Genomic DNA, 12753 nt, shown 5'->3' with positions numbered 1-12753 from the left:
AAATGAGGCCCACCAGACAACTATTGTGGCCCAGGGCGGGCCTACCTATGAAGTGGGGTGAAACAGCTGCCTCAGGCAGTGGAAGCTCCCCAAAGATGCCCCACCACCGGCGGAGAAGTGGTGCTGGCATTGGTGTTGATTTGTGGTGAGATCTTGTGAGATTTCCAAAGACATCTTGTGAGATCCCACCAGCAATTGGCAGTACTTCCAGCAGAGGCAGGTGGTGCTGGCAGAGGTGAGTGGCTCAGTGGCAAGAGCAGCAGAGCGGAGTGCACTTCCTGTTTCACCTCAAGAGGTGAAATGGGATGCACCACCCCTGCTGTGGCCTGACAGGTGCTTGACTCCTCTTTGACTGTTCTGTGTGTTCAGCCAGGCAGCAAATACAAGGGGTTTATCCAAGCCCTAGTGAGTAGGCATCTATGACTAGCAAGCTACACTTGGCTTGGTGAGCTACAAGTCTAGAGTTTTAGGACTGAAGGAGAAACAAGCAACAAAAATGGTAGTTCTCTTAACATCAGAACTGCATTTCTTCACACAACGAAAGAGTTGAAAGGCTACACCCAACTAAGTTCAGAGGTTTCATTTCTTGCTATCCTCACCACTCTCTCCTTCTTCGCCCTCTATTATTTCCCTCCTTCAAATTTTAATTTACATTTTAAGCACTATATAAATCAATATGGCCAAGGGCCCAAATAACCGTGAAACTAGTTATGTAAGCTCAAGGGGGCTTTAGACTTGTTTTTTCGTCTACGTCAATGCAAACAAATGGCAAACCGGTTCTGAAATGGAGGAGAGTGCGATGATACAGCTTTAAAGGAAAACAAGTCAATAATTATACCGGGCTACTTGCAAGACCCCTGTCAGGCTAAGTAGCTCTTTGAATCCCAGCCTAAACAAGCAATCTATATGTAGCATTATGCAGGCATGTATCAGCACAGATGAACAAACACTGATTGGACAACACAGCAATCAATTCCATTCTTTCCACGCAAACAATAACCTGAAAAGACTGATTCATGTTGCATTATGGAAAGGTGATAATTCACCACACCTATAATAGTTCCATCCAACTACCTCCATCACAAACCGGACAGCCTTTACATCTTAGCTCCAATTATCAGTCTTTTAACATTTCATGTCATTTACCTTGAAAGCAAATCAATCAGCTCCAGTTTAGACATTCCGTCAGGAAGGAGTCGTGGAATAGCAGCAACACATGTCCTGAAAAGGTCGATTTTTGGTTTTCTTTCACCTCTGAATATAAGAAAAAGAATTTATGCATTACTAGTCAATGCCCAAACATGAGGAGAAAACAACAACAACAGGTGGTATTCAATTAAATACCTGAACTAGAGCAACAGGATTTCCCCCTTCTGCTGCTTGCTTGTACACTGTTCCCCAATTCGCTCTGAAGGATTGGTGGGAAAACCCAGAATAGATTTTTTTTTTGGGGGGGGGGAGCAGGGGGAGAACAGTCTGCTAACCAAATGTTCACTTTAGTGGGGAGTGCTTAACACTTCCCTTCTTGTATTCTCCCCATTGAAAATCCCCTCCTCCTATAACGTCCATGCTTTTCCATCTACAAAAGAAATATAACTGAGTCCCCCCCCTTTTTTTTGAGGATGGTGATGTTGAGCAGAAAAAAGACATGACATGAAAATGCCTGCCCTGCCCATGTCTCCCTCAATTCCTCCAGAAAAATTTGCAGCCAGCGAGCTGAGAGACTGTTACATGGCCCTGTGTTGTATCATCTAGTTCTTGCCCAGAAATGGATAGGCATTCATTCTATTCATTAGCAAACTCTTTTTTATAAGATCTGGTTTTTTCAGGGTGGGGTGGGGAGAAAACCCACAGAACAGCTATGCGCTAATCAAGTTGTACAAATTCACTTAAAGTAATCCATAACCAAACACGCACGTGATCATATCTTCAGGTTCTTTGTTCAACATCTGTATGTTAGTGAGCATCATACATCGCCCAACTTCTTTATCAAGATGTCTCAGTATGTTGTCTACAGCTTTTCTTACTTGAGAATAATATATTGACATGCCTGGAAAAGTATACAGTGAGTTGATATCAGTTCACTGAATAAAAACTTAATATAAAATCTAGCATTTTGTATTTTTACATATATTAACATAAAATCCAGTACTGTAGAAATATTCATCTCAATAATGTGTAGTACACTTGTAAGGTTCAATGGCATATATGCAGCACAAAGTGTTTCTTTGATACCCTGAATATGAGTGATCTCTAGCCCTCACAACTTCACATAATATGGAATGTTCAGAAGAGAGTTACGAGGAAAATATTCATATTTTAATGCTTAAGCATCTCATAGATTCCAACCATAACACGAAACAGGTAGCATGACCAATCACAATAGATGACCGGCGCTGTAGTCTGTAAACGACTCAAGATTCTTTTTGAAGATGGGCAATTTAACAACCAAGTAAATAAATAAATAGTCCACATCGTTAGAGGCCACCATGTTGACTACCCCTGCACAAACCCACAGCAAATGCATTATAAATTCAGTTAAAAGCACTTCCTGGTTGCCACTGACAACGAGAAATTATTTGCAGGTGACCAGATGGTGACTCAGGTCTCCCTGACTTGCAGTATTATCTCCTGTATGAATCCAGGCCTCAGACATACCCAGTTCAGTTCATTATGCTAGCAACTTATGAGAACTTTGCAAGACTGCTGTGCAAGTTCATAAACTGTTAAGAAACATGGCCTGATACTTGCCTATCATCTTTGCTTCCTCCTCTGTGAGGGTTTTGCTCAAGTATGTTTTCTTCACTCGTAACGTGTTCCCAGAAGGAAGCACAGCGCCAGTAACAGGCATCGGAGGCTCTCCATCTTTTTGTTGCAAGCTATCCGCAATAACCAAGAAGGCTCTCAGACCAATATTCATTCTCTGCAAATTCGGTGGAAAGCAAAGAAAGAACCAGTATTAACATAACCTTCTAAAGACAACAACATCAAACTGCAATATTACAAATAATTTTGTTCACCCAACAAATGGGGGTAGGGAGAACCTCCAGCCCATGTGTCAGACTTGATCTGCCAGGGGTTCAGATTTGCCTTGTGAGGCTGTTTCCCTGCCTGTCTGACGCCTGATGTCCTATATGTGAAGCGCGCAGCGGGAAGAGACACTGATGTCAACAAACCATTGGGAGCCTTAAAATGCATTGGCAAGAGAAAGCAGGCTTCAGTTCTACTGCTCATCAGCTGATGGGCAGCAGAAATGAAGTCAGTTGCACCAGCTGTGATAGCAAGTTCATCAGAGGCAGAAATCAGGCTTTGGGCTCTACCACACACCAGCTGACTGGCTTTTAAAGCTGAAGCCTCAGATATTTTAAAGCCCTGCACATGGCTCTTTGTACACCGGGTGACTGACAGGTGAGCTGCCCAATCAACTTGTCAAATTTGGGCCGCAAGGCTAAGAGCTGCCCTGCAGTGAGGAAAGGGTTTCTGAATCTGACCCAATATGTGCTAGATGGACAGAGCTGTCTGAGGGACTTTAATTTCAGGAGCACTGATCAATGTTGAACTGATTTAACTAGCACCTGACTTGCAGAGTCTATATTGAAAATACCTGGAAATCAGTGTGGAGCGATCAGAAGTTTACATGGGGTTCCATGTTGCATAAGCAGACTAAGGTTCTAATAAGAATTTTAAGACTGACAGAAACACATTCATGTGGAAAACGGTCCTGTGAACAAGTAGGGTGATGAAGGACTGTATCTCAGCCTTTTTCAAGCCAGAACATGACTTCACTCAGGCAGCTTAGGAGAGCAAAGAACTCTGGGATGCAGGGAACTGTGCCTGCCTCCCAGAGTTCTTTGCTTTCCTGTGTCCTTCACATGACAAGGGTTATAACTCAACCCATTTGGGTCCTCAGTAGCCATATCAAATTTATGTTTTCCACTATACTCGAACCAAAAGCAGTATCTGTTACAGAAGGTAGGGTACACTTGTACAGCTTTCCAATAATGGTGCAGCTAGCCATTAAGTCTAGTTCTTGCTCTCTCCCTCTTTTTGTCTTTGTGTTCTGTGTTGTTGTCATCTTGTATGTGATTCCCCACCCCCGTGTATGGAACAGCTGGAGGACAGATGTATTAAGGGAAACTGTGAAAATGGAAATCAAGAACTGAAGAGATAAGCTGAGGGATGACAAGTTGGGAATGAGTAAAATATAAAGACAACAGATGACTGACACTTCTCTCTCTCTCTCTCTCTCTCTCTCACACACACACACACACAAACTGCATTATAAACTATAAAAGCATAATGATATCATACCTCTGGGTTGAGACTAAATGCTTTTGCTGGTTTTCCAACACAAAGAAAATCATAAATTATTTCTTTCATTGCAAAATCCAAACGCTCCTACAGCGAAAAGTTAGAAAAAAGAAAGAAAATTATTGCATGCCAACCATGAGCCTGGTAAAATTATAGGAACAGAACATCAACCATGTACAATCACAGCTCATTTTTGCAAGTCTTCCTCTATCATGGTAGATTGTTCCCTTAATGAATAACCACTACTTATCAGTGTTGCAGACGTCATTTGTTTTCTTTCACAGAAGTGTGAGTCCCACTTCCAAGTGTGGTTTCCATTCCCACTGAAGCCTTTTTACTTATCCATAGAAATAAGTGGCTCCTATTGAGTGCCTGGAAAATTAACAACTTATGATGGAGAAGTAGAGTAGGTTTGTACCCTCTGCACCAGCCTTATTCCCATTTTGCTAAACAGTGTAGCACAAGACTGGGGAACCTGTGGCCCTCCAGATGTGGACTACAACTCACATCAGCCCTAGCCAATGGTCACGAATGATGGAAGTCGCAGTCCAACAATTTCTAGAGGGCCACATGTTCTTTGCCCTTGGGATTACTGTGACGTCTGAATGATGCAAATGTAAAACGTCAAAATAAAAATGACCCACTGCTTAAAACTTGCAAGTGTTTTCATACCTGTGCAATAAACTGTATAATTTTCACAAATATATTTAGAGGCATGTCTCGTGGTACAACGCCACGGGAACCTTTCGGGAAAAGAGTTGTGATGATTGTTATAAGCCGGCTGTAAAACAAAAGGAGAATGTTAGCACAAGCTCATTCCTAGCAAGGCATCCCTGTGTCATCTTGTTTAAATATTTGGAAGCAGTGTGAAGAAATCTTGACAAAGGACAGAGACTTTTTCTCCTTTTTTCCAGATTAAAAGCCACAGAGGCATTCTGCCTATAGCGCATGCTAAAGGTTACAGAAATGACCACCTCTCTAGGTCAAGAAAACAATATGGATGTTTCCCTGATGGTAAGTATGTAAGGCAGGTTTGGGAAACCTCAGACCTGGGGGCCAAATCTAACTTTCCAGGCCTCTACATCCCCAGGCCTCCCTAGGCTGCATCTTCTTTCTGCAGTCCACACCACTCACCAGCCCTGCTCTGAATACTCACCAAGTGCTTTTGCTTTCCTTGAACTGTGATAATGCCTCTTGCTTGCATGGGTGGAGGATGGGTTTATGGGTGTGGCTGGAATGTGGACTAGTGTACAAAGAGGAGTGTCACATTCATTGCTCCGCCCACTTTTACTGCTGGCTCCGCCCACTTTTGCCTTTGGCCACACCCAATCCTTGGCATGCGACTCTGAAAGGCTCCCCATGAGAGAATAAGAACTTAAGAAGAGCTTGCTGGAGCAGACTATTGGCCAGGGGTGTGCAGTCAATGGACTAGGAGGACTAGGCTAGTCCCCTAAATGTTCCTGGTAAATTAGAGTATTAAATTCTGGCACCTCCTTCTCAAAACCTAGGAAGCTTCTGCCTGGCTTAGGGAGGGAGGTGTGGTGCTCCAAGGGGGTCCAAGCGCCCTTCTCCCACCTTCCCATCTAGTCCAACATCCTAGTCTCATGGCTGCCAGCCAGATGCCTGTGAGAAACCTACAAGCTGGAACCAAGCAAAAGAGGACTCTCCCCTCCTGCGGCTTCCAACAAGTGGCACCCACAAACCTTAACAGCCTGCAGTCATGGCTATTAACCATTGATAGCTTTTATCTTCCATATAAGCCATGGGTAGGCAAACTAAGACCCGGGGGCCGGATACGGCCCATTGCCTTCTAAATCCGGCCCACGGATGTTTTTACATGAGTAGAATGTGTGCTTTTATTTAAAATGCATCTCTGGGTTTTTTGTGGGGCATAGGAATTCGTTCATTTCCCCCCCCCCCTCAAAAAAATATAGTCCGGTCCCACACAAGGTCTGAGGGACAGTGGACCGGCCCCCTGCTGAAAAAGTTTGCTGACCCCTGATATAAGCTACAGAAGGTTCTCCACCCCCATAAAGGGCAACTTTTTTTAGGGGTCAGAAGTGCATTGTGTGCTTATCAAATCACTCTATACATATGTGCTCAAGCATGGATTGCAGAATACAACATAGGAATTCATATTTATCAATTCTGCCCCATTCACATTTTGTTGCTAATAAATTGTGCTCAACTTTTGAGCAGGTTGGTGTTTCAGAACTTGCATTCATCTCAGACACTTTCTGTATGTGGATAAAGAAAAAGGTAAAGGACCCCTGAAAGTTAAGTCCAGTCGCGAACGACTCTGGGGTTGCGGCGCTCATCTCGCTTTACTGGGTGAGGAGCCGACGTTTGTCCAGAGACAGTTTTTCTGGGTCATGAGGCCATCATGACTAAACCGCTTCTGGCGAAACCAGAGCAGCGCACGGAAACGCCGTTTACCTTCCCACAGGAGCGGTACCTATTTATCTACTTGCACTTTGATGTGCTTTGGAACTGCTAGGTTGGCAGGAGCAGGGACCAAACAACGGGAGCTCACCCTGTCGTGGGGATTTGAACCGCCGACCTTCCAATTGGCAAGCCTAATGCTCAGTGGTTTACACCACAGCGCCACCCTTTTGTATGTGAATACAAAGCACAACTTTAAATAAAAGACAAAGGTCTGAGAAAGGAGAGAAGAAATCTGAAAAAGAGATATTCAGATGAGGCTGTCCTCTTCCTTTCTATGTGCTAGGGTGTGATCCATGTTTACAAACAGGAAATGATGTGAACATGGATATAGCTTGAGAATTATAAATACAAGACTCCTTCAATGCAGGGGAGGGGGCCAGGAAGGTCTTTTAGTTAAAGCTGTTTGACCATTAAGTGATAAACATTCCAACAGTAACAAAACCTGGAAACACATTTTTACCTTTGAGTAGTTGTATTGCTTTCACATTTAATTCTAATCATGTAAACCCACAGTAGTCTGTAGAGAGATTCCAGTGCAACACGAGCCATTTTGGGATCTTTGTTCTAAAAGCAATAAATACATATAGCAGTTTTCACAAACATAATTTCCCATTTCTTCAAGTCTTCACTTTATTTACTCAATAAACAATGACTGCAAATGAGCTGGCTAGAGTATTTCACCACTGGGTTCTTATAGGAATTTAAAAATATGATTAGAAGAACTGAATTTTAAACTATACCTAACAGTAGGTATAGACGCGACAGACTGCTTCTGCCACCCAAACTCTATTGATTTAGTTTTAATGATAATATTATTATTAATAATAATTTATTTATACCCTGCCCATCTGGCTGGGTTTCCCAGCCACTCTGGGAAGCTCCCAACAGGATACTGAAAACACGATAAAACATCATATATTAAAACTTCCCTAAACAGGGTTGCCTTCAGATATCTTCTAAAAGTCAGACAGTTGTTTATTTCTTGATATCTGATGGGAGGGCATTCCACAGAACAGGAACCACCACCGAGAAGGCCCTCTGCCTGGTTCCCTGTAACCTCACTTCTCACAGTGAGGGAACTGGCACAAGGCCCTCGGAGCTGAACCTCAGTGTCCGGGCTGAACAATGGGGGTGGAGTTGCTCCTTCAGGTATGTAAGTCGCAGTGGTGCAAGGAAGAGGGGGTGCAGAATTGCAGCAATAGCCTCCAGACATCTGGGTCACTGCTGCTTACCAGGAGGAAGACAGCTGAGGCAGCAGCAAGGTCGGGCCTGCAGGCCTGCACTGATGGAGCCAATTCAACACTCTTACATAACCTTGACCTTGCTACCTCTCTTCCCCCTCACCCATCTGCCATATGACAGCAACTCCACTGCTGGGAGGCTATTGCTCTGGCTCTGCCCCATCAGGTGAACCACTCCTGGGGGCAAGTGCATCTTATGCCCCTGCAGATGATATTGAATCCTAGTCAATAGGGACAGAACCACCTGACTCTGCCCTGCTTCCCAGAGATCCCTACCCTTTCCATCATACTTCACTACAGCCAACACTAGCAGGAAAAAAATTGGTCAGATTAAGATATGGCATATAGGACCCTCCAAAGCTGTTAAAAGAGTATGTGGCAGATTCATTATACTATACACAGTGAACTAATAAATTACAAAAGAGGAAAGATATACATATATATATATATACACTAACTTTGAGATTGGACAGGCAGTTGTTGAGGAAAATATGCCATCTGTTTAAAAAGAACTGCTTCTGACTGACACAAAGCAGGCAGGTTACCAAAGGATACAAAGCCTAAATAGGAGACAAAGAGGATACAGAATTATTTGAATGACAAAAAAGGAGGAAACTACTTTAGAACCTAATCTGCAGTAAATACCAGAGGCCAATCTCTCTTCAGTGCTACATTAGATGCACCAGCCAACATAAACACTTCACTCAATATCATAGTTAAAAAGAATGCTTCTCTGAAGCTGTTATGAATTTTGATGACGACTCTGTATAGATGTAGAATTACTTTCTCATTAGAACAATAAAACATATCTGTCTTGCACTACCCAGAGAATCCAGAATGCTGGCCAACATTTTGTAGCAGCATAGCACTGGTTTGTGTAATATTCCTGTGAAAAATTATAACGTGAAGAATAAATGTATATATTTGACGTGTTCAAGAATACCTTGTCATGGAGGACTCAGTATTCCCCTACAAAGGAGCAACAGTAACAGACAAACACAGTCCTTGGCTTTAATGGACAAATTAACAAACAAATTCAGCTACCATGGGCACACCTCAATTATCCAAAGTGCACATTTGGACAGCTTTCCTTTTTCCAGATTTTGTGCTAATTCAGAAGTTCCTGCCCATGTTCTGTTAACCAGATTAGTCTTTTAGTTAGGCCTTCAGTGGAAGAAATGGCACGATGCATTTTAGTGCTGTTCGGTTATCTCTCAAGTACTCAGAATAAGATCACCAAAGCTGTAAAAGTGATTTGTCAATTGCTCAGGAGGAATCAAGTGTCTGCTAGAAGTACAATCCTACAAAAAAATAAGTTCTGTTGAGTTCTGTAGGTCTTACTCCCAGGTAAATGAAACTTCAATGTATAAAAATGTACCTAAATCCTCATGGCTACTATTTTGTGTTATTCTGAACACCTACTGTGAATATTCCTACTTTGCTTGCATCTTTTACTTCAGTCCACACAAAAATCCCCCAAAAAGATTGAAGCCTCCAAATGTTTTCAAAACATTTTGCATTTTATTTATGTTTCTATGTCCATTCTACTTCCTTCAACTTGAAATTTTACTAATCAGAGTTGCAATCTGGGAAAAGTTATGCTGTATTTTTCTTATTCAAATTATCATTGTATTTGGCTGACCTTGCAATCAACAGAGGCGAACTAGGCCAGGATACCCACTTTTTAGGGAGGTGATTACACTTCTGTCCCTGAAATCAATGGGACTAAAAATTAATTACTTCTTGTTGGATCAAACCCAATATTATTAATTGTTTCTGGAAGAATTATGCATTGTGTTACAAAACTAGACCTTTAACTTTCTCACAGTTAAAAGCTTCATTGCATTATGTTAGCCACTACTTGGCTGAATGAAGAGATAATGATCACATTAACTAAAGCAAAGCTGTCATGGAGATATGTGTAAGAACTACTGCCCAACTCTCTCCTACTCCTCTTTTACTTACGATAGGTAATGTTTTTTAAAGGTCCAAGGCTTCAGAATGTGTTAGCAGAGTCTGAATTACTCTGATCCACTTGGAAAGGCAAAATGCTTAAGGCACCCTGTGTCAAACTGATTCACATCTTCATTTAATTCAGCCCTACTACAGCTTCCCCAAAATAAATGCCTATGCCACTGTTCATCTCAAAAGAAGAAGTAGAATTCTACTTAGCAGAACACAGAGGGGAAAGGGCACTGCTGCTTGCCATAAATTGGTCCGACTGTGGGGTGGGGAGGAAACCGCCTGAGAAATGCCTTATTAATGTGTATTGACAAGCAACACACATTCCTTTCATTTTCCCATTCCTCATGATAATCTTTAGAACAGAGAGTAGCAGATGATGGAAGTGAAATTATGAACATGTTTAAAAGCTACAAAGCAGCAATATGACTAGATCTGACAGAGACATGCAGAGCCAGATCACGCAGAGGCTAAAACAGATGTAGGGTTTCTTGTTTAACTATATAAAGTTTCACAGTAAAGCAGTAAATTGTTGTGTACAGAGTCAGATACAGGGAGATAATTTTGGAATCAGTTCCGAGAGTCTTGTGAGAGAAACTTGCCTAAAGAGATTTCTGACAAAGGGTTTTAGCTTCAGCATTACTAACCAGCGAGTGCTTCTTTCGCGAAGAAAGTTCAAGCGTTGTGTCATACAGACTTTCAACGAAGTTCCTCAGACAGGGGACATTGACTTCATTTTTAACAGCCTGGAAAGAGAACAGAGTCAGCATAAAGTTCTATCTCAAAATGGCTTTTTCTAATCCATCTTGAAAAGTCATGTAAACAAGAGTAACTTACAGCAGCTACTGGGACGAGAATTTCAACAAACAGCCCTGCTAATGCGTGTTTGATATCTTTGTCTTTAACTTCAAGGAAATAATGTGCACATTCCTGGAACAAAAGAGGGAAAGGTTGCACAGGGTATTTGCATTATACTTGACAAAATATTTGTCTTTGTTTTACTGAACAATATTACTTCATAAACGAAATAGTCCCCACTATTCAATGCGGCATGCACCAAGGTAAAAATGCCTAATTTCAGCCTAATAAGAAGAATTATCTGTCAAATACACAAATATGAAAGATTGATGAGCAAACCTCTCTGTGTTAGCAACAATTATACAACGGAAATTTCCCCAGTCATCTTGATGCGGCAAAAATTTCCTGTATTCCACCTTTCTCTACAATGGAATCCATTTGAGAGTAAAAGCCACATTCCAATGAAATCAGTTACTAGAATCCCACCAACTGTAAAGTATCCTGATTGCCTCATCTAAAAATGTACAGTGATAAGGAGCCACATTACCTGCATAAACTGAAGAGAGGCTTCAAAATCCTCCACTGGATACATCTTGATGCGAAAAAATTTCATTCCCATTATCAGACTGATAATGCTTTGTACAATATAAGGGCTCTGCTCTTTATGTCGCAGCTCTTTTAATTCTGCCATGAATTTCTTCTTCACAGCTGGAAATCTTTAGGCAACAACAACAACAACAAAAGCTACAATGACGCTTCTTTCAAAGCAGAAGTTTGAGAGCAAAATGAAGTTCCAATGGAAAATGGAAACTTGCCATTACAGAACGTTTTTCTCCTAGAAATACTATTGATATTTGTGAGTGATAGGACTGAAAGGGTCTAGTAACAGATGAAACCGCCAACCCCCCTCCCCCCAATGTTTGGCCTTGAATCAAATAGGAGACAACCTGAACAAAGGGATGCCAGACTTTCGAGAGACAACCTACAATAGCAGGAAACCTCAGGACCAGGGGGCCAAATGTGGCTTACTAGGCCTCCCTTATTGTTCCTCAAAAGTCTCCACAGGCCATATCCCTCATTTTTTCTGTTTTGAACCCCAAATGTTTTTCCCCTGGCTGGAATGTTTCCTTGAACTCTGATAATAGAGATGGAGGATAGAAAGGGGCGTGTGTAGTAACTAGCCTATAGTACATAGACAGAATCTGTATTCATTGCTGCATCCATTTGCCTCAGGGCTTGCCTACCACTATCAGAAAATCCTCAGAAGGGTTACCCAGAAGGGAGTGTGTGGCCCTTGAGCTGAAAAAATTCCCAACTCCTCCACTCGCACATAAATATTATTAAGTGAAAAAAGCAAAACAAAAACAGGAGAGAGGCAGAAAGCAACAATAAGAATGAAGGGCAATGTACTTCAGGGTCTCAAATTATCCGTGAAAGATCAGTATTATCTCAAATGATAACATGGAGTTATCTAATCAAAGACAATCAGATGGAAAGAAAATACTGTCACAAAAAAGTGTCTTCAAATTCCCTCCCGTAAATATGAATAAGGTTGTTTGCCAGGGGGAAAGAAAAACAACACTGTATATAATACACCAAGCTAAATGAAATAATCACATTTTTATTTTATTTTTGGCAGGCGGATCTTCACCTCTGCAAATTACCCTGATTACAAAAAGTCTTTCCATTCCTATAGGCGTTCCATGTTTGGCATTAATGGGCTGAAGAAAATGAGGTTTCTGCAAGCCTGTGCCAAATTGGCTTAGGACTGCTTGACTGGATGTTGAAGCCACCTTCTGTGATTCTACAGGTCTCCATGCCAAGCCACAACTTGATAAACAAAGTGTTCATGAGTAGAATGATTTATTCCTTTAATTTCTCTACCAGGGGGAAACAAATACACCTCTAACCGAATACCCTCATGGTGTTTTTTCTTTAAAAAAGAAAAACCTACAAAATATTTCAGGCTTTGACTAGATCTCTTATTAAAGGCACT

General features: G+C 41.7%; 1 protein-coding gene across 8 annotated transcripts in view; it reads right to left on the bottom strand.

Annotated features, from left to right (window-relative positions):
- Nucleotides 1-12753, bottom strand: part of FRY (FRY microtubule binding protein) — a 192737-nt gene that overhangs the window by 85852 nt on the left and 94132 nt on the right. For all 8 annotated transcript variants that reach the window (XM_079973234.1, XM_079973235.1, XM_079973228.1 and 5 more), the window contains 10 exons: nt 11305-11473; nt 10797-10889; nt 10607-10705; nt 8456-8557; nt 7217-7320; nt 4984-5092; nt 4312-4398; nt 2752-2923; nt 1918-2050; nt 1147-1254 (listed from right to left, as the gene is read on the bottom strand). In XM_079973234.1, coding sequence (XP_079829360.1) covers nt 1147-1254; nt 1918-2050; nt 2752-2923; nt 4312-4398; nt 4984-5092; nt 7217-7320; nt 8456-8557; nt 10607-10705; nt 10797-10889; nt 11305-11473 — 1176 coding nt within the window. The remainder of the gene's footprint in view (nt 1-1146; nt 1255-1917; nt 2051-2751; nt 2924-4311; nt 4399-4983; nt 5093-7216; nt 7321-8455; nt 8558-10606; nt 10706-10796; nt 10890-11304; nt 11474-12753) is intronic.

This window comes from Podarcis cretensis (assembly GCF_951804945.1).
Source record: "Podarcis cretensis genome assembly, chromosome: 4".
Lineage (NCBI taxonomy): Eukaryota > Metazoa > Chordata > Lepidosauria > Squamata > Lacertidae > Podarcis > Podarcis cretensis.
This window is presented reverse-complemented; position numbering and strand designations above follow the sequence as displayed.